General features: G+C 40.1%; 1 protein-coding gene across 6 annotated transcripts in view; it reads right to left on the bottom strand.

Moving 5' to 3' along the window:
- MGMT (O-6-methylguanine-DNA methyltransferase) overlaps window positions 1-21537 on the bottom strand; it is a 308081-nt gene that overhangs the window by 262270 nt on the left and 24274 nt on the right. For all 6 annotated transcript variants that reach the window (XM_067533423.1, XM_067533425.1, XM_067533421.1 and 3 more), the window contains one exon: window positions 19465-19512. In XM_067533423.1, the coding sequence (XP_067389524.1) occupies window positions 19465-19488 (24 nt within the window). In that variant the 5' untranslated portion in view covers window positions 19489-19512. The remainder of the gene's footprint in view (window positions 1-19464; window positions 19513-21537) is intronic.

Below are 21537 nucleotides of genomic sequence, written 5' to 3'. Positions count from 1 at the left end.
TGGTGCAGGCCTTATTTCAGGCCTGTGGAGTGTCCTTCAACCCGGGAGAGGGGTGGGTAGTCCCAGTCCGTGTATATGACGCAGGGAGGTACCACTCTGTGGCTCCTTCTCAGGGCTGTAGAGGTGGCGGTAAAGACCTAGAGGGTCGGAGACACACCAGTCCTTCCTGCAGGCTGGGGCCAGGGTTTTTCCTCTCTCTGCTTCTCTGGCTGCCAAGAAGCACTATCTCCTAGTCTGGGGGAGTATCTCCTCCGGCCACCACAAACCTTCTGGCAGCTCCTTTCTCTCCTCCTCCTTTGTTCCCCCTTCCTCTAGGGGAGGCAGGGTTTAAGTAGGCCTGGTGTAGCCCTTAATTGCCCTGCAGTAACCTCAGCTCTGCCTGCAGGGAAAAGGGTCTTTAACAGTCTAGGGCTCACATACCTGCACTGGCATACCCTTTTGTGGCCATCTGGCCTGACTTTACCACATAAGATATGAAATGAAAAAAGAAGCCAGTCACTTAGCCTATGTAGTGAATTTGGTGTTTGAAATAATTAACTGAGTTTAGATATATATGGTATTGTATACCCTATACCTTTATGGCCTAAGTAAAATTAATAAGACAAAATTCTCTTTGCAATTCATAAGCTCAACTGCAATATTTTGACTCAGGTTTCACCATACCATACCAGACTAGATTTTCAGAAGATTAAGATTTCCCTCAAGGTAAGAAGTGCGCAGTTCTGCTTTATCCCATTTTTCTCTGATGCCAATCTTATCAGGGAATGGCTGAGAACTTCCCAGCTCAGAGTAAGGAAGCAGCTCCATGTTGAAAAATAAGCTAGCCAGGGAAGAAAGGCACATGGAAGCAGGAAGCCATACAGGTAGCATGCTTCTGGTGCCTAGAGGAAAAAAAAGAATGGAGATGAGGGGAAAGGTGGAAAGGATTAAGTTCAATAAATTAAAAATGGAGCAAAAGCTGGGACAGGGATGAGGAGAGAGAAACCCCAAAAAAGGGATATATTCTTCATCTTAGAACCCCAAAGACCAGTGAGTGATTTCACCTCTCTCTTCATGCACGGTTGGTTACATCTGCTACATATACATAAAGTCTTTTAATTCATTTATTCTATGAGAAAATTCATCAAGCTTCTTTTGAACTCTTCAAGCTTATAAAATGTTTCAACCTTCCACAAGAAGAGCACCCACTGTAATTTTGTTTCTATTACTTATGAACTGCTTGTTCTTAAGTATGTCATAAACATCAACTAAGAAGTATACACATAAGTTATAAAATACACTTTATTGGAAAAATCCATTTTGAGGTCTCCTGACATATGTAAAAGGCTAAGATTAAAATGAAAGAAAAAATTTACTAAATAATACAGACCATAGACACAGTATCTGACAGCCCAGAAAAGGAAAGAACACCAAAGAAGCAACTCAAACAAAGGCTAATAAACTTAGGCCTCAATCCACTGATTTAAACAGAAGTTGGATCAAGCTTTCAGTAGTGAGACAATTATCCACATCCAAATCTATTTCAGTATGAATGTATATATGTATTAGATAACAGATACAAACAAAAACATTACAATACAAGAACATTAAGGTTGCAAAGTCAAGCCTTCAAAAATTGGTAAATGCCAAAATTAAAGTTAGCTGTTCAAACTTAGTTCACTCTTCCAAACGATGATGAAGTCTTCAATTACATGATCACATACTGCTTTTTCCTAAAGACCCCTCCCTCATTCAATGCACTGGAACTTAAGTCTTGCAAGTTTTTAAAAATAAAACTGAAAAACCTCTGAAATATCATCATATGCAGGCATGACGACACCCACATGAGTAATCAGGAAAGTTGGAACCTTTACAGACCTCAACAAATTGAGCTAAGAGAATAACTTGTAACAGTAGTAATGTTATTCTGTATATAGACCAACCAGGAAATAAGGATTAGATCAAACTAGCAGGTTTAATTGTTATTTGTTAGACAACAGAGGAAAGTTGGGATTCTAGAACCTAGACCAGAATCCAGGATTCCCAAGTGTTGTGTCCTCTAGTGGTTATAGACTCTTCTGCCCCAGTTCCTCACAGCCCATCATCTACACCCCTCCCATTTACTCCTGTCCTCCCCACCTATCCCTATCCCTCTTCCGCTCCTACCCTCCCAAAATACTCCACACTATGTCCCTCTTTCTGCTCCTCATAGACTCATATACTTTAAGGTCAGAAGAGACCATTATGATCATCTAGTCTGACCTCCTGCACGACACAGGCCACAGAATCTCACCCACCCACTCCTATAACAGACCCCAAACCTATGACTGAGAAACTGAAGTCCTCAAATTAATGGTTTAAAGACTTCAAGTACAGATAATCCACCAGCAAGTGACCCGTGCCTCACGCTGCAGAAGAAGGTGAAAAAACCCCAGGGCCACTGCCAATATATGACGATCAGCTAAATCCTGAGCATATAGGCAAGAGTCACCAGCCGTACACCCGGAAATAATTCTCTGTAGTAACTCAGAACCAACCCCATCTAACACACCTTCACAGGACACTGGGCATATTTACTGCTAGTAGCCAAAGATCAATTAATTGCCAAATTAAGCTGTCCCATCATACCATCCCCTCCATACATTTATCAAGCTCAGTCTTGAAGCCAGCTAGGATTTTTGCCCCCACTGTTCCCCTTAGAAGGCTGTTCCAGAACTTCACTCCTCTGATGGTTAGAAATCTTCATCTAATTTCAAGTGTAAACTTCCTGATGGTCAGTTTATACCCATTAGTTCTTGTGTCCACATTGATGCTGAACTTAAATAATTCCTCTCCCTCCCTGGTACTTATCCTTCTCATGTATTTATAGAGAGAAATCATATTTCCCCTCAGCCTTCTTTTGATTAGGCTAAACAAGCCAAGCTCTTCGAGTCTTCTCTCATAAGACAGGTTTTCCATTCCTCAGATCATCCTAATAGCCTCTCTCTGCACCTGTTCCAGTTTGAATTCATCTTTCTTAAACATGGGAGACCAGAACTGCACACAGTATTCCAGATGAGATCTTACCAGCATCTTATATAACGGTACTAACACCTCCCTATCTCTACTGAAAATACCTCGCCTGTTGCATCCTAGGACCGACCACATTAGCTTTTTTCATGGCCAGATCACATTGCAACTCATAGTCATCCTGTGATTAATTAATATACTCAGGTCCTTCTCCTCCTCTGTCACTTCCAACCGATGTGTCTCCAGTTTATAGCAAAATTTTTTTATTAGTCCCTAAATGCATGACCTGTCACTTTCTACTAGTAAATTTCATCCTATTTCTATTACTCCAGTTTACAAGGTCATCCGGATCTTGTATGATACCCTGGTCCTTCTCTGTATTAGCAATACATCCCAACTTTGTGTCATCTGCAACTTTATTAGCACATTCCCACTTTTTGTGCCAAGGTCACGAATGTAAACATTTACTAAGACTTGTCTGAAGACCGATCCTTGAGGAACTCCACTAGTAAACCTCCCTTCAGCCTGACAGTTCATCTTCCAGTCTGATCTGCTGTAGTCTCCTCTTTAACCAGTTCCTTATTCACCTTTCAATCCTCATATTAATCCCCCATTTTGTCCAACCTAACTAATAATTTCCCATGTAGAACTGTATCAAATGCTTTACTGAAATCCAGGCAGATTAGATCTATTGCACTGCATCCAAGTCTGGGTGATCGCTCTTCCTATATCCTGCCAGGGTGCCTGCAGAGAAGCAACAGAAACACAGGTGGGAGAGTCTCACTTCTCAGTTCAGGTGCCCAAAAGCAGTGGCTACTGATGGCAGGAGAAGTAATTGCAGGAAAAGTCCTGGGCAAGACCATGTTCAGTGCAGATGTAACCTAGCTGTCACACTAACAAACTTCTGTGAGTATGTGATATACAAAATGCATTACCGTAATGCAAACATGATAAAGACAAAGAGCATCCTAGCCTGTATTAATGGCCACTGATAGATAGCCACCAACACCTAGAATTGCACTCTGAAGTGATCTGATGATGGTCAGTGTAGAGCAGACAAGACCCACTTTTTGTCCTCCCTGCTTAAAACAAACAGATAAATCCTGCACTAGCTGAAGCTTTTGAGTGGCCTTCAAAAAATTAGAACTCAGGCTGGATTAACACAATGTGCTTACGGTTTGGATGACTGTGGTGAGGTTTACATTAGTGAGTAAAGGTCACAATCTTTGAGCTAGTCCGGCTCTTTGTGCCCAATATGCCATCCAGCAATTCAAGAACTGTGATGGCTCCAATAAGAACTGAAGAAATAGCTGAGAGAAATAGCAGGTATTGCATCTCAGTAAAGGAAGTTGTATTTTCAGACACTGAGACCATTTAAACTTTGCTGCATTCATGAAAACAAGGACAAGTTTTTACACAAAATTATGAAAATTTATTTTTAACTTATGGGTTTTCCCCCACATCCATATTTAGAAATCCATGATGACCACATCTGCAGAAGTTTAGCTAAATCAAAAAATGAATGATGTGTATCCAAAAGTTCAATTTCTAAATTCTCCCTGACACACTTCCCAACCCAACCAGACCCTCTGTCTGTAGATCTTCCACCACTCATTCTTCTCCCCCAGTATAATCAAGTGTTTGACTAATCTCCTCAGCCTAGACAGATGGTTGCTATTTTCCATTTTCTTTTTGTTCTATTCTCCCTTCACTCACTCTTCTCCTCAGCCTTCAAACCACACTCATCATAGATCCTGTTTGTTTTGTTGGACAAGGACAGGTTAGGTTTTTTGTTTGTTCTTAATAAACATCACACTTACGGTTTCTATGGCTAAGAAGTATCTCACCCAATGGGATTATACACTTCTGATCTTAAAGACGTAACAGAGATCAAAAGATTGTAACTAGCCCAACAGACACTGTCCAACATGCTCAGACCTCACCATGAATTTTAAGAAATATCAGGAAGAGAAAAAACTAATTACAGTTGAAATATCCCGAATAGAATCTTTATCTGTTGATTTAGCTCAAGAGAGTAAATCCCTATATACTTGGTTGTAAGAGAGAAATTACTGATCCCTTCCCAGCTGTTAAGGGGCAATACCTGAATATAGATTTCTTCAGGGATTCCATGATAGAAGACAAAACTTTTGATTGGAATGATGTCAGCTCCCAAAGGCATTTATTCACACTTATTCAGAAAGTAAGACATCTCCATAACTTTATGTATGCATTCACAAGAGGAAATGCAAAAAGACTGGAATGATGCCTTTATTAAATGACCAAAGTGGAAGAATCACAAGAACTCTGGCAGAACTAACCTGAACCAGGACTAAGGTGAGCAATGGTTATGCAACCTGTGTTAACTTACCTTTCTTCCTTAAATGCAGCACTCACATTTCCAGAGCCAGCTTCTCTTTAACAGAGAGTGCCACATGTAAGAACAAAAGCCCTGAAATACACACACGGTTTGACTATGTTATATTCAAAAGTCACTTCACCAATAGTATCTCCTCACTTTCAGTTTCAAAGAAGCAAGTAGCAAGAGGAGCAGACACCAAGTGCAAGTCTCCAGAAATTTTTCAAAGAATTTGCTTGCCTTCTCCATCCACTTAATAAAAAAAGAAATATTTGAAGATGGAATATTTTATTGAATCAGTGATGAACAAATGCCTCAGCCTAACATTGGGAAGTACCAAGTTTCCCAAGATGTAGCATTTCAGATCAGACATCAATTAAGTTTGCAATTACTTATATTAAAGAGTCCAAGGCACTTTTCCTTTGAGTTCAATACAGTAGCCCTATTTTTATGGCCCAAACTTGAATTTAAACACCAATCCTATTGTAAAAAGTGTCTCAGTAGGGACAATCATTTTTTTCTCTGAAATCCCACAATATCTACTGGAAAAAAAATACATATTGTATATTTGACCTCCACAGCAAACCTTCAGGATGGCAGAATAAAGCAATGTGTATTTCAGGTCCATTTTTTTTTTCTTATTTAAGATGTAATATGCATCTTTCGGTTGCTGAAAAATAGGATTGTAATCCAGATAAAATAAGATTTTTGAACCTAGAAAATTACTCAGAGATGTTCCACACTACTCATGTGCCATATGAAGTGTTGTCTAGTTGTCCTTCTCAGGGCGTAGGATGTAGAACATAGCAGAGGAAGTTAAAAATTCTGAATTTCCACGAGTTTATAATCATTGGAAAAAAAAAAAAAAGTTTGGCTTCAGCCATCATGCTTTCAGAAGCCCTATCTAATCTGACATTTGTTAATCTAAACTTGTTTCCTAGATCAATTCAGTTTCCTCACACAACTGCAATCCTCAAGATTTTCACATAGAAGGCTATGCTTATCAAACATAATCTATTTGTTATTAATTTGCTATTTTCTGAAATCTAGAACCAAAGATTTCAAGTCTTATATCCATTACAAACACAGTACCCTGGATTTTCCCCAACATTTTGCTAATATCCTCAATGGTCTACTAAATAAATCCAACACTATTTGTTAAGCCAAAACTGCAACTTCAGATGATGTGAAAACAGAAACTGCATTCTCATTTCCTGGCTAGTGAAAATTAGAATGAAATGGCAAACCTTCAGCGGTTTCACATTTATTTTACCTTCCCAGGAACTAATACCAGTGACTAAAGGAATTAGATTTAAAAAATAAGAAAGGATAACTGAAAGAAGTTTACCATTGAAGCCATTCTCCATCTTGGCCTTTCCATGAGCCTACACTCCCTACATAACCTACCCACTGAATTCTAACATATATGGCTCATTCACCCTACACTCGTTTTCTAAAGCGTTTTTTAAATAATTTAACAAAAAAATTATTTGTAATACATCAATTTTACTAAAAATAAAAAAAATCAAAGGGAACAAAGTGATCTTTTGTTGTCCCATCATATTATGCTACTAATCCTCTTTGGATGGTAATCAAAAGACATAAAATGCCAAGCTATAAAAGTGTATTTCCAAGTAGTAGAGGCCTCTGGCTCTTTGGCAAAAACTTCAAGAGAACTCCTTGCCTGCCAACACAAATGACTGCTCTGTCATGTAGCAAAGCTTCCAATACATTTGTCAGGGCTTCCTCATTGTCCCAGGCTATATTTTTTCTTTATTTTACTTCTAAGGAAACTAGGTGTTTTGTTTTAGTTTTAAAATCATAAATCCATTCTTCACTAAATCAGACATTTTGATTATATAAAGGAGTCTTTTCTTCAAGCAGATATAAAAAGCATACATTATTGTACTTGCATTCTAACTTTAGAACTGTTCCATATATTGGTATATGTTCCACTGTACTTGCACATGAAATCTTAGGAGAGTTTTTTTTGTTTTTTTTTTAAATAGGAATCTAGATGTACTTGGTCTTCTCTGTAAGTACTTGCCTGTATGTAACTTGTTTTAAAAGCTCTCCCAAAATCAGATTAAAAAAAAATAAGGTCGTTATATTCCCCTTCCCACCCCCTCAACTTCTAGCTCCCAAAGAAACATTTTTACAACACTGTAATCAAATAAATAGTAGCAGTGTAATAATATGACAATATTACAAGCATTTTGATGTTGGACTAGCTGTCATTACTCAATAAAATTACACTGATGCCCATGCAAACATTTCAGAGAGAACAAACAATATAATGAAGTTCCATGCATTTTATATATTCAAACTGTCACATACAGTGAAAAGGGTAAGAGAAGACAAAAGAGAATAGCTGGTTCTATATTACGGGGTTTGGAGTCAGAGCATTGAATGACTTACAGGCAAAGTGTTCTACTTGCCCAATAGTTTCCATGATACGATCCTGTTTTTAGTCACTTATAACTTTTCCAAACTTTAACCATTTGGGCAGAAATTCTCCATGTGGGATGTCTACTGCAGATTACTTAAAAAAAAAAAAAGGAGGGGGTGGGGGGCGGGGAAGAATACATTATTTTGCTCATGTTAAAAAAAATCTGTTTTGTTGAGAAGCTCTAGAACCTCCATGCTTTGGACTGGGAATTTGAAATTTGGCAGAGTAGTTGCCCTGGTACAAGGGATTTGCCTTTTTGCTATCGTTATGAAAAGAGTTTAGCAGCTAAATTCTCTGAAGATTCACTCTGTAATGTGTATGCTCCAGACTAGGACTACAGGGGCTGGGCAAGACTTTCTCAGCAATTGTTCTTCCCCATTGCTAGGTGCCATTGTGGCACAAAGCACAAGACCTGAAAGAAGGGAGACTGTCTCTTTTGTGCTCTCACTGTTCTCGTTGCTGGAACATGAGGAACCTGAGGGAGAAGGAGAAGGGAAAAACAGCCTGGGTCAATTAGAGACGTAAAGAGGTGGGTGAATAGAGTAGGAGCTAGGATGAGTACAGAAGCAGACCAGAAAGGGAAATCTCTTAGCTAAGGCAGAATGAGCACACAACATGTTAATGTTGTTAGTCATCTCACTTAATGCACTACTGGTATGCGCTCAGAAACCATGAGCATGGTTTAAGAACTTATACAAAACAAAATAACAGAAAGAAAGGCAACTGAATGTTGCCTTGAAGAACTAGATTCTTGCTAAGTACTCTGAGAAAATCATATTGACACCCAAAATTAGGGGGTTTAGCCAATTTTAGCCTTAATCTCTCTCTGCCTCAATTCCCCATCAACACCATCTAATATCACAATGGTGTTATGAAGATAAATAAGACCTTCTAACCCTATGATTCTAAGAGCTGGTGCTGCACAGTGAATGAGGAGGCTAAGAGGCAATCTTGGTAACTACCTATACACTAAATGAGGCAGGGATCCTGTGGGAAAAAAAAATTAGTATGTGATCTAAAGACTATTTTAATGATTATGCATAAGGTAACTGAATGGAAGTTGCAAGGGCAGCCTTAAGCATGGCATTTTGAATGCTGAATTTTGCAGTTTTATGCTTGGTCTATATTTAAATGTTTATTTGCCATAGTTATGTTGGTCAGGGGCAGAAAAAAAAAAACATTCCTCTTACCTACATAGTAATGCCAGCCTAACCCCCAGTTAGACGCAGTTGTGTTGATGGAAGAATGCTTCATTGACATAGCTAACTTCATTTGGAGAGGTAATTATCCCCTACCAATGGGAAAAAACCCTTCTGTTGGTGTAGGCAGTGTCTACACTAAGGATTATACCCCAAAGCTATGCTGACACAGCTGTACTAGTAGAGTCTTCATAGTAAAGACATACCCTTAATTTCTTTTAACTTAGTTTATTTTATATTTTAAAAAGAAACCTAAAAATTGAACGCATTGATGGGCACTTGAAATTCACAGATAGCCTATGAATACGGATTATAAATGGGGTAACTCTGGTTATAAGGATGTCAGGTAGGTTCTTCCCCACGATGCCACAGAGCCTCTGTAGCTACCACTACAGTCCCCTCTATAGCTACTATGTCCACCTCTGCAGGACAATTGAGCTAGAGAATGGGATGTCACGTATCTATCTTCTTGTGTATCAGCTGGATCACTCTGCCCGTAAGTGTCCGTCCATTAGGGCAGATGCAGGACCCATAAAGCACAGCTGTCTGCAACATGCTTCCTATCTCTGGCACAGCAGAACATACCACTTCCATTTCATTCATTCATTCATTCGGTACCTTTAAGAGTATTTGACTATTAACATCAGTTTTAGCTATATTAAAAAGTTTCATGCATTCTCTCTTCCTCTCTGTATCCTATCCCTGAATCAGTAATTCATGCAATCTCTCTTACTTACCTTACATTTCAGGCACTAATATGGGATGTGGGTCTAGAAAGGACAACATTATCATTACAATTCAAGTAGTGAACATGATCTTTTCCTTCCATGGGAGCACATACAGAAGTTCTAACACAAACACTATTGTTTCCTTTTCTGGCATGGAGATATTTTTGCAGTTTAACTGTTATTTTAGTCATTTAAAATGAAAGCATTTTAAAACACTAATCTAATAAGGCATTCTGAAAATACAAAACTCTTGACTATGAAAGATATTTATTTCACAAAATCAGAATGAGAAAGGAAACAGTGACTCAAAACTGGACTCTTTCTTAGGCATAAGAGCAGGGATATTACAAGATTTAGAGTTGGTGTGTAAATGATTAGTGCTTAATGTTTCCAAAAGAGAATATGAGACTCATGAAATAAAAAACTGGACAGATGCTGCTATCCTTGTTTTTATAGTAAGCATGAGCCCAGGTCTGAATCACTATTTTCTCTCATTCTAATTAGCCTCTGATCAAGAAGCCATTCCTTACTATTAACAGTCTTGCTAACTATTAACCCAAATGCAATCTATTTTAGGAAAGCTGGCTGAAACAGTTGTGGTTCTTAACCCCTGCCAATCAGGTTTAAGACTTCTGCAGGAGACAGAAACTGCATACATGGCACTGGACTGTGACTTCCCCCGTGATGGAGAACGAGGAAAAACAAGGTTACTTACCAGTAACTGATGTTCTTTGAGATGTGTTGCTCATGTCCATTCCACTATAGGTGTGTGCATGCCTCCGTGCATGGTTCCCAGAACCTTTTTTCCCCTTAGCAGATCCCGTATGGCTGGCTCCGGCACCCCCTGGAGCCCCACGCACATGCCACGGTATATGAGGCGCTGCCGGCCCTACGCCCCGTCAGTCCCTTCCTTCTGCCAACTCCGGCAGCAGGGACGGGGGGTGGGTTGTGGAGTGGACATGAGCAACATATCTTGAAGAACATCAGTTACTAGTAAGTAACCTTGTTTTCTTCTTGGAGTGCTTGCTCATGTCCATTCCACTACAGGTGACTAACAAGCAATAACTTTGGAGATGGGTAGGAGTTACCGGTTTAGGAAGGGGCAGGGCGGATCCAGGAGAGCAGTCGGGGTGCCACCCTCAGGCGCACCATCAAAATTGTCTCCTCTGGTTGCCTGACCTCCTGGGGGGCCCCAATGGGGAGCTGAGGATGAGCTGGGGGGCTGGTTTCTCCTTCTAAACCCCCTATTCCTATCCCTATTCCTATAGGGTTGAAAAGGCCTGGGCAGAGGCCTTGGCTGCTGCTGCACCTGGGGCTGTGACAGATGCCTGGAAAACTGGGGCATGCACAGGCTCAGGGAGTGAAGTTTGGCCCTGGAGTCCTTCAGATCATGCAGCTTCACATCGGTCTGGTCGGAGAATAGGGCCGACCAGTCAAAGGGGAGGTCCTGAATCGACTGCTGCACCTTCTGGGACAGGCCAGAGGATTGCAGCCACGAGCACCTTCTCATGCAGATGGCAGAGGCCATGGCTCTGCCTTCCGAGTCAGCAGAGTCACAGGACGTCTGGAGCGCTGCCCTAGCCACTGTGGTTCATTCCTCCATAATGGTGTTAAAGTCTGCAGTCTGGTCCTGGGGCAGAGCCTCAGCGAACCGCCTGAGGGAGTCCCACAGGTTGAAATTACATATACCCAGGAGGGCCTGATGGTTGGCAATCCTGAACTGCATGCTTGCCGTGGAATAAACTTTTCTCCCATACAAATCCACCTTTTTATTGCCTTTGTTCTTGGGAGTGGGCCCTGGTTGACCTTCCATCTCTCTGGTTAGCCACATCTACCAGCAGGGTTCCCTGGGTGGGGTGAGTAAACAAATACCCGAATCCTTCGGCCGGGACATAATACTTTTTCTCAGCCACCTTTGACATAGGGGCAACTGAGGAAGGGGTTTGCCAGAGGACCTTTACAATTTTAAGGACTGGGAGGGCCACTCTCACTGGGGCAGCCGCCGCCAGCACATTAAAGAGGCTATCTTTGGCCTCTTGTAACTCCTACACCTCCAGCCCCAAGTTTGAGGCCACCCTCTTGAGCAGCTCCTGGTGCGCCCTGAAATACTCCAGTGGCGCCAAGTGGTCCTGGGAAACTGCCTCGTCCAGTGAGGAGGAAGAAGACTGCCTGGCGAAGGGTTGCACCCATTGAGGGTCCCTCCATGGGGTCTGACTCCTCATCTGAGGAGTGGTGTCTATGGGCCTTCTCCTGTGCCTAAGGCACAGACTGCACCGATGACCACATGGATTGGAGCCCTGACCCCATCTGGATACCCCATGGGGCCCAATAAGGCCGTTGCTGCGGTCATTGACCCTGGGGCCAACCCGGGACTGACTGCGCCACAGGCTGTGACGCTTTGTAGGGGCTTCAGCTCTCCCGATGACTGTCCTCCCTAGGAGACCCCGAGTCACTGGACCAGCTGTGCACGTCATTGGTCCTGGGCACCCTTCCATGCTGGGGACCGCCCTCTCGATGCCTCCGACCTGGAGGACGACAAGGACTGCTTCCGTCACCACAAGCGGTGCCGACGAACGGAGGTGCGCTCTGAAGAACTAGAGGTACTGGAGAGCCGTCTCAGTACCGAAGATTTCTGGTGCCGCTTGCCTTGCAGCCCTGCAGACCCTTTCGGTGACCGAGGTTGGCGCCGCTATGGACTCTGGCGACTGGGTTCCACGTTGTGGACTGCGTGGTGCCGGGTCCTCTGATGGCGACTGGGTTCTGCGCCGCTTCAGTGCAGGTGAACTCGTCGGTGCCGGGGATCTGGAACAGGAGCTGTCCAAGTGCTGCCTGGCAGACCTCGACTGGTGCTGCCTCCTGGCATGCACTGCCTCTGGTGCCGGGGATTGACATCAGTGCCGAGAGGGAGACTCCGCGTCCTGTGTCGAAGCAGGTCGGCTCCACGACGCTGACCTGGAGCAACTGCTGGGGGAGCGTCTCTGCTCTACCCCGGGAGAACGTCCGGCAGGAGAGCTTCCTCCCCATACCAGGGATCTCCACTGCCCTTCAGGGGAACCCAACGCGTGTTTCCCCCATGATACCGGCCGCTTCTCCTTCAGCGGAGGGGGGGACAGAGGTGGGCGTAGGCAAAGCCAACAAGGCTCTTGCCACCTGAAAAGCCTCTGGTGTCGACGGCGTCAGCAGGGGCACTCTCCCACTCCCAGGAGTTGGGGGAGGCTCCCTGACCGGAGATACAGGCACCGGAGAAGACTCAACGGGCCGGGGCCGGTGCATCTCTGTGCTCGACCCTGCCCCTACTGCTGGCACAGGGAAGTGTCCGCACTCCGCACACTGCTTCTTCCTCTTCAGTACCGGCGATGTTGTGCGGTGCTGAGTCGAGGCTAGTGCTGGCAGTGGAGCGGGCCGGCTCGGACACCGGGCGGAGCACTGCCCCCATCAACAGGGCTTTCAACCGAATTTCTCAGTCCTTTTGGGTCCTTGATTTAAAAGTCCTGCAGATATTAAATTTGTCTTTTCTGTATGCTTCCCCCAAGCACTTAAGGCAGTGGTCATGGGGGTCGCTGAGCAGGAAAGCCTTCCCGCAGGAGGCACGCGGCTTGAATCCCGGCAACCGGGGCATAGCCCAGACGCTCTAAGTCCCCACAGGGACTTGCCTTATCTTCTAACTACTCTAAACACACTTAACAACTACTTAACTAACTAAAACTAACTTCGAACAACAAACAAGTTCAAACATGGGGAATAATACTTGCTGAGAGTACGGCTAGTTTCAGCAACCGTCATGGGTGGAAAGAAGGAACTGAGGGGGCATAGGACCAGCAGCGCCTCATATACCACGGCATGTGCGCAGGGCTCCAGGGGGTGCTGGAGCCGGCCCTATGGGATCTACTAAGGGGAAAAAAGTTCCGGGAACTGTGCACGGATGCATGCAGACGCCTATAGTAGAATGCAAATGAGCAAGCACTCGAAGAAGAAATGTCCGTTGCTGACTCTTTGATACATTAAGGATTTTCATAATATTCAGCAGGTGTCACATTTTTTTCAGTGTTAGTCATATCTTAAAAGAGAGTTTCTCATGAGTAAGGCTATGATTTTGGCATGGATATTTTTATTAAACATCACGGACAGGACACAGGCAACGAACAATAGATCACGGATTTATTGAAGCCTGAGCCCCGCCAGTGTAGGACTGAATTATTGGAATTTCCAGGAAGTCATGGGAGGTCTTGTAAAAATCACAAAATCCATCACCTCCATGACTGAACTGTAGCCATACTCATGAGCCACCTCATCCAATATTTTCCAAGCTTTAACATCCCTGTGGCAACTAAAGCAACTACAAACATGAAAAAATAATACTAAAGATATGTATTTTAAATTTATATTTCAAATTAGTAAATGGAAACAAGAAGAGACAGTACCATGTGGCCAGCCATTTCTCCAAAGGCCACCAGCAAGTAATTAACAAAGCACAGTTTATGAACTTCTATCATAGACCATGGAGGTATTGCTGACATAGCTGCAGTCCCTAGTGTTGGTTCGATGGATGTAACTGACTGATTTTGCTACTTTAAGAGAGATCCCAAGTAGTAGAGTTCTCAAAAGGTATTTTAGAGAAACTGCTTGTCTGCACCTCAAGGCTCTCATGAGCATACCACAGGTTTCTATTTTATCATCCCTCTTATCCAACATATGCTTGACATCACCAAATGAGTTAGCATGCTAAAGAAACCATAGCCATCAAACAAATGACCCTACGTCCCTATCTCCCATGAAGTGAAGAAGCAGGCTGACCCAGTGTTGAAGAAAGAGTGGAGCTCAAATGACACCTAGTATTCTGAGTTTCAACCTAGACAACCCTGTAGTGCGTTGGCGGAAGACAACTCTAAGAACTGGTAAAGATTACCAATACCGCTGCCTGAGGGAGTGCACCTATCATTTATAGTAGTTCTATAGTCTGAATGTGCTGAAGATCCTTTGTGGCTGGGATTAGTCTCTTAGGTGGGAGAGAAGATGGTTTTAAGACCCTTCTGCACATGTAGGAGAACCATATCCTGTTCTTTCCGATGAAGACCTTTTCAGTCCGGTCTTTGTTACCCTGAGACTAGACTACAGTAAAGCCCTTTACACCTTGAGACCATCCCGAAACTGAAGCTAAGCATAGCAAAACCAGAAACTTACACTTCTGCTCTAAACTGCCATGATGTACCTTAAACATCTCATGGAAAATATTTGTTTTAAACTTATGCAAACCTACGCTTCTCTAAATTCATTGCCACAACAGATTCAATCAGCAACTTCGCAGAGGCTCTCAAGCTGGCAGACTCCTGGCTAAGTATGTCTGATATACACATTCAACAGAAGTAAAATAAAATAAGCCAGTACTGGGCTGCTGTTTTGTTTTGGGTTTTTTGCTGGTTTGTTTTTTGTTTTTTTTTTTTTTGGGGGGGGGGGGGGGGTGGGGAAGGGGGCGGGAGGAGTGCAGGAGATGAAGGAAAGGGATGGTTGGGAGACTCCAATCCCATGGTTTGATGGTTAGAGCAGTCTCACCATGTAGGGCCATTATATGAAATAGACTGGAATTTACTGCCAGGTAATGAAAATCAAAACACCAAGTGCCAGTGCAGTAATATATAATGAGGGGGGAGTATTTTATCAATTAAAATGCCTTTTAGCTATTTAATAAATAACTTTTATAAGTCAAATATCTGTATTTGGATAGAGTATCTCGGAAAATATTACACAAAAGGAAGCAAAGAACCTCAGGTTTTTTGTTTTTATAGTTTGTTGAGAAATACATGAGATATAATGAAAAATCTAAAGTATTATAAGCAATCAATAGTAGTCTTACCATATGCTGTCATCAAGGGTTACTGTAAAAGTGGTGTAAATATTACATTTAAGAACTGGTTTTATTTTGAGTCTAAGCAAGTACAAAATTTAAACTACCATAATGATTCTGTATGTGTATGTATATGTATACACATTTACAAAGACTGTAAGCATATATTTAAGTACACCCTATGTTACACAGTTAAGTTATGTATGTACATACATACATTGTGTATCCGCAATTAGAAGAAAAGATAAGAATTTTATCAGGGATTGGTACACCAGATGAACTGAACTACTTTTCAGATTAGAGAACAAAAATGAAAATAAATCTAAGTGGTAAAGAGTTAATTTAATATCAGGTAACATTTCATAATTTTTTATTATCATAATCCACAAAATTCCAAATCTGCTGTTCCTTGCATTCTCTGAAAAACCAAAGTCAGCTAAATAAAAGATAATGTAACTAGGCATAACACAATAAAAGATATTACCTTCACAATGCATTATTGCTGCCAATTATAAGAATCACTTCAACTTAATTTCAAAAGCACAATCACCCTCAACTGTAACAGTCTCTTTTTTTAAATTTCAAACAGTATTACATTAAGGCAATAACTCACCTTCCAGCTATAATATCAGTCTCCCTTATTGCAAAAATACATTTCATAAATACTTCTCATCGACAAGTCAAGCTAATTCAGGTTAATTTTATTGTATTTTGGTGCTATCTCACATGTGTGTGCAATTACCTTTATCATTTTATTGCCATGCCAGAAAGTAATCAGAGCAATTATTTGAAAGAGGAGGCGTATAAACTCTAAATCACACTCACTGGCATTTTTGATAAAATAGCAGCTTTATCTCAGAAAGTGGCAGGGACATCGGATAAATCATGCATCAGTCAAGTGTAGCTGACCCCCAAGTGCATTGCACAATATCAGAAGTGTTTCAAAAGAAACTTTCCTACATCATCCATCATTCTTCATAATACTAAAATAGCTACACCTGAAGAGTAGGAGCTGGAGAATAATAATAATAAAAAAAATCCAAAACAAATCCAAGCAATATGAGGAAAGCCATTAACTGTGTTCCCTTTTAAACTAAAAAGATAGTGGAGAATTTGGATTTTGCTCATAAACAAATATGACTTCATTGCAATAATCAGCTGTAAAGTGAGTAATATGAACAGTTTTAAATATAAATGAAACACCTACTATAACTGTGTGCAAAACCAACTAAAGATTACCAATGCATATAAAGATACAGACTTAAAAAATATATGAGAGAAAAATATATAACAAAATGGCAGATAATTTATCTGTTACGGGAACACATTATATTCCTGCAATACAGGAAGATTCACATTAATATTGTGATTTTGATTCTGCATTACGGGAATATGAGTACTGCTTGTATAAATATAGAATAATTCATCATGAGTAGGACACAGAGAACAAAAGAATCCAGTTAATGTTATGATTAAAACAAGAATGTCTGCATGGTTAGTGCTTAAAGTTTCTGAATCCTCACAGCCAGAATAGTGCCAGAGAGGGGAAAAATACCAACTTGTTTGCATACTGATGCTTATACTTAAACCAAAGTTTCTTCAGAAAAGCTCACTTTCTGCCAACATTATTTTTAACCATATTCTGAAGAATAAAGGCACAGGCACTCTACCTTCCTGAGCATTACTTCCTCTTTGTTCACAGGATCATGCAAGGGGCTCCACCTCATTTACACTTATACACAGCTTGAATACACACTTGCGTTAGACTAGAGCAGCCTTGCACTCACATGATGGACACTGCACAGGGCTTTGTAGGATCAAAGCTTAATTGTTAAGCTGAGAAGCAAATTCAATGATTTTGGAAAACACTCCTCTTCATATCTGGCTGTTTTCAGAAACCATTGTTTCAGTTTCAGCAAACTAGATTCTCATGAAAAACTGTTCAGCACATCATGCACAGTCTTTTTTTTTTTTTTTAAGTCAATTATCACCTATTTCAGATTTGTCTTCTGTCACTCTAACATGCGGTTTAGTTTGTCAGAAATAATACGGTAAACAAATTATAAATAGGCTTGCCAGAATTCAATTTTGTTTTTCATCATTTTGACTGATAATATCAAGCATTTTTTTATTTTTATAAATTTAAATTTTCACAGTTCCGGGCAATTATGTGGGGAGGTCAGACAATTATTTAATGATAGCAGATGTTGAGATTCAAAAAGTTAAAACTTTATAACCATTAAAACACAAATTGTCAACATCACATCAAAATATACAAATAAAATATCCTTAAGTCAAACTCTAATAAGTTTTCAAGCAGCATTTTTTTTTACTTTGCCTATCTGTAAATTTCTATCATCATCTTTGGAAATACTTCCTTGTCAGTGAGAGAATGATGAAATCGATGTGTGCTGACATTTACCAGTAAAAATCTAATCCTTCCAAGCCTAATTATAAATCTCTAATTCTAACTAATGAAATAGCACGTGCTACAATGTACAACTTTATTTATGCATGCAGAACAAACGAGAGGAGTCAACATTATACTACTATCTGCTATTATGTTTTCACACAGTACTAGTCGGAATCCTTCCCCCTACATTATACCAAATGCTATACCTTTCAAATGAAAATAAGTGGGGAAATGTAAAGGTTAAACAGATCATAAATTATTATTAGTTTCATTTAGCTTGCCAGCTATATCATGTCTAGCTGTGAATGAGACTGAACTAGTGATTCTTTTAAAAAGTCCCTCAGTTGTTTGAAAATGAATCTTATATTTTTCTGTGATTGCCCTCAAAATACAGGATGTGTTTTCATGAAGGAAGCAAGTATGTACACATACAAATATGCTGAAGAAATACATTAAACATAGAAAGATAGTTTAGAATGAAAAAATCAAACACGAAACAAAAATAATTTCTTGATTTTTTCAATGTATCAATCTATTCCACTTTTTGAAAATTAAAAATAATAAATCATTGAAAATGGTCTAGAAAAATAGACAGATTTTACAGTAACAAAAAAGGTATTTCCACTACAGAGTACACAAGATGGAAATACACAAAAATACTACTTCCAAATACATTATACCATGTAAAACAGATTGAAGCAATGGGATATCTGCCACTATTTTATTTAAACATTTTTATATGATGCTAGAGGTTGGCAGCAGTACTAGGATTCCCTATACAAGTTTGATTTTACTAAATGTTATGTCCCATGAGGCATGATATTAATCCTATCACAAAAATAATAAGTATATTGCAAAAATAGTATTTATTACTTGTGGTCATTCATTACTGATAGCCTTCTTGGTGATTTGAAGAACACATTGATTAGCAGCATTAAAGCTGGTTACAAAGGGAAAGACTGTCCACAAATTAAATAGATGTTAACTAACTAATCTTTAGGGGGTAAAATTCTCATATAAAAAGGTCTGAGTTTCCTGCTGTGTGATCATGTTTTCCTATGTTGCCCCATAAACACATCGGTCTTTCTAAACATCTGACTGTATCTCATTCATTAAGCACAAAACAACCAAAAAGTCATAAAATGGTTCTTTGAGAAAGATAGTCTTTCTTTAATAAATGCTGTACTAATTACAAAGGGACAGAAAACAGCTAACTGTACACTAAAAATACAGAAATACAGCACTGTCCTATTAGTTTATGCTCTGTGGAAGATAGATATGTGATGGGGAAAGGTCCACTGATGCCTGTTACCAACCATGACAGAGCTACAGAGATTTACAATGCAGCATCAATCTTGTCAACTGAATTCTTAACACTGACTGCTGGACACTGGGGAAAAACACAAACTATGTTATGTGAACTCTTTTGTAATGCTGTTACTTTTCATGTGTACCTAAATGCAAGGATATTTTCACAGGAACTTACTTTTTGATCAAGTCTTGATGCCATGTTAAGTACACGAAGGAGTTTTGCCTATAAGAAAGGAAAAGGAAATCCTGTTAGAAAAAGATAAGGCTACGACAACACAAATTTCATAAACTGTTGACAAGAAAAGCATGTCAGCGTTACCATTTCTCCTCTTATTACACATATACTCTTAGAGCTATGATTATAAAAAGTGGACTCAATTTCAGGGCTTGCAGTATCAAAAGGGGGATGGACTGCTTTTTTTGAAAGCTAACAGGAATTTTAAAGTTCAGTAGGTCATCTATCATCTGTAATGAGTCATAATCAACAGATGACATGTGGAGGACTTCTCTCATCACAAGCCCTATAAAGCTTTGATTCACAGGATAAGAATGCACTTGAAGATATATCCTAGTGCCTATAAAAATATTACTTAAAATAATATACTGCATTTCTGAGTTATTTAATAATAAATACCTTTATGTTTTAGGAAATACATATGTGTATTTTAAGGAAGGAAAATAAGTGAGTTATGTGAAGGGTATTCGGGACTAAAAGTAAAAGGAAGGCAGATTCCTAAATAAAGTAAGCATTTTAAAAGTAAGGCCAAGTCTACACTATAGAGCTTACAGCGGCCCAGCTGTACCGATGCAGCTGCGCCACTGTCGGATTGCTCAAGTAGCTGCTCTATGAAGATGGGAGTGCACACAGGCGCTTCTGCCAGTGTCACTTATGTCACTCTGGGGTGTTTTTTTCACACCTCTGAGTGACATAAGTTATACCGACAAAACTGGTACTGTAAACAAAGGAGTTGTTATAATCCCACATCAGTTGATCTCAACATCTAAATTTAAAATGTGACCTGGAAAAAATGGGGGGAAAATGGCCTCACAGTTCTTTCAGGCATATTTTTGTTTTGTACTTTAAGCCTTAACTATGATGTGTAGTTACACTGATGTCACTGCACATGTGCAAGCCCCTAGAGTAGCCATGCTGCACTGCTGCAATAAGTCTACACCAGAAACTCAGAATGCTCTGAGGACCTGCACTGATACAATAAGTCTACACCAGGAAGCCTGATCCAAAGTCCACTGAAGTCAGTGGAAAGATTCCACAGTGACTTCAAAGAGCTTTGTACCAGAGTTTAAGGGTATCATGAGTATAATTTTATCTGTTTCTACACCTGTGCAAAAAGCCCAAAACAAAATCAATTTAGACCTTAGAAACATCAGACATGTCAAGTTGTCTTTTTCCTTTGTTTGCTGGAGGTCTTTCTTAGAAACTCATACATGTGTATCAGGAGCATTTTGAGCCCTTAACACCATTTTGAGTGGTGCTGAATCCTTAACAAGAGGATCGCTACTCCCAAGAGTTTCAGTTAAATTGTGATAAAATAAAGAGCTTTAAATAGCCTGAATAAAAATCACATCCTTTCTTAATCAGGCTAATCTTACATGTGACATCATAGCTACCACAGAGCTGTCCACAGAGTTTCAGACCTAAATTTCTAAGGTAAAAAAAAATAAACAGACAAAAAATTTCAAAAGTGACATGATTTTGGATGTCAATTTTTGATTCCTCAGCTTGAAATTCTTCAATCAGCACCAATTTTACAAGTACATTCTGAAAATCAGGCCCCTTAAAAAGTATTTTGAACTTGCTTACCCAAAAGTGAAGATACCTGAACTCACACACCACTTCTGAACATCTTGACCGTAAATCTTAAAAATCCCATACTCTTTCAGGTCATCTTAATATATCATAAAAGGGAAAAAAACTGGAAGCTCATGAAGTTTTTTTCTTTAGCAGGTAACCTTCAAAAACTATCAACTTTCACTTTCCGTAAATATTTAAATTTGTACTGTTGATCTTAAACCAGGCACTCATGTCAAATAAAACAAGCATGAATTTTTGGTGGTTTTTTACTATTATTTATAGGTTTTGCTATGTTGCTGATCAAAATAGTATAATCTTTAAAAGATATAATAAATTTAGCCTAGCAATACATGTGATTTGAGCATCATCATCCCCATTTTACAGATCAAGAGAGATCAGACAGGTTGAGTGATTTGCCTAAGTCACCTAGAAGGT

The sequence above is a fragment of the Emydura macquarii genome, unplaced genomic scaffold (genome assembly GCF_026122565.2).
Source record: "Emydura macquarii macquarii isolate MOO-44397 ecotype Brisbane River unplaced genomic scaffold, CSIRO-AGI_Emac_v2 contig_3343, whole genome shotgun sequence".
In the NCBI taxonomy this organism is placed as follows: domain Eukaryota; kingdom Metazoa; phylum Chordata; order Testudines; family Chelidae; genus Emydura; species Emydura macquarii.
Note: the sequence above shows the minus strand (reverse complement) of the source record. Positions and strands in the feature narration are given on the sequence as shown.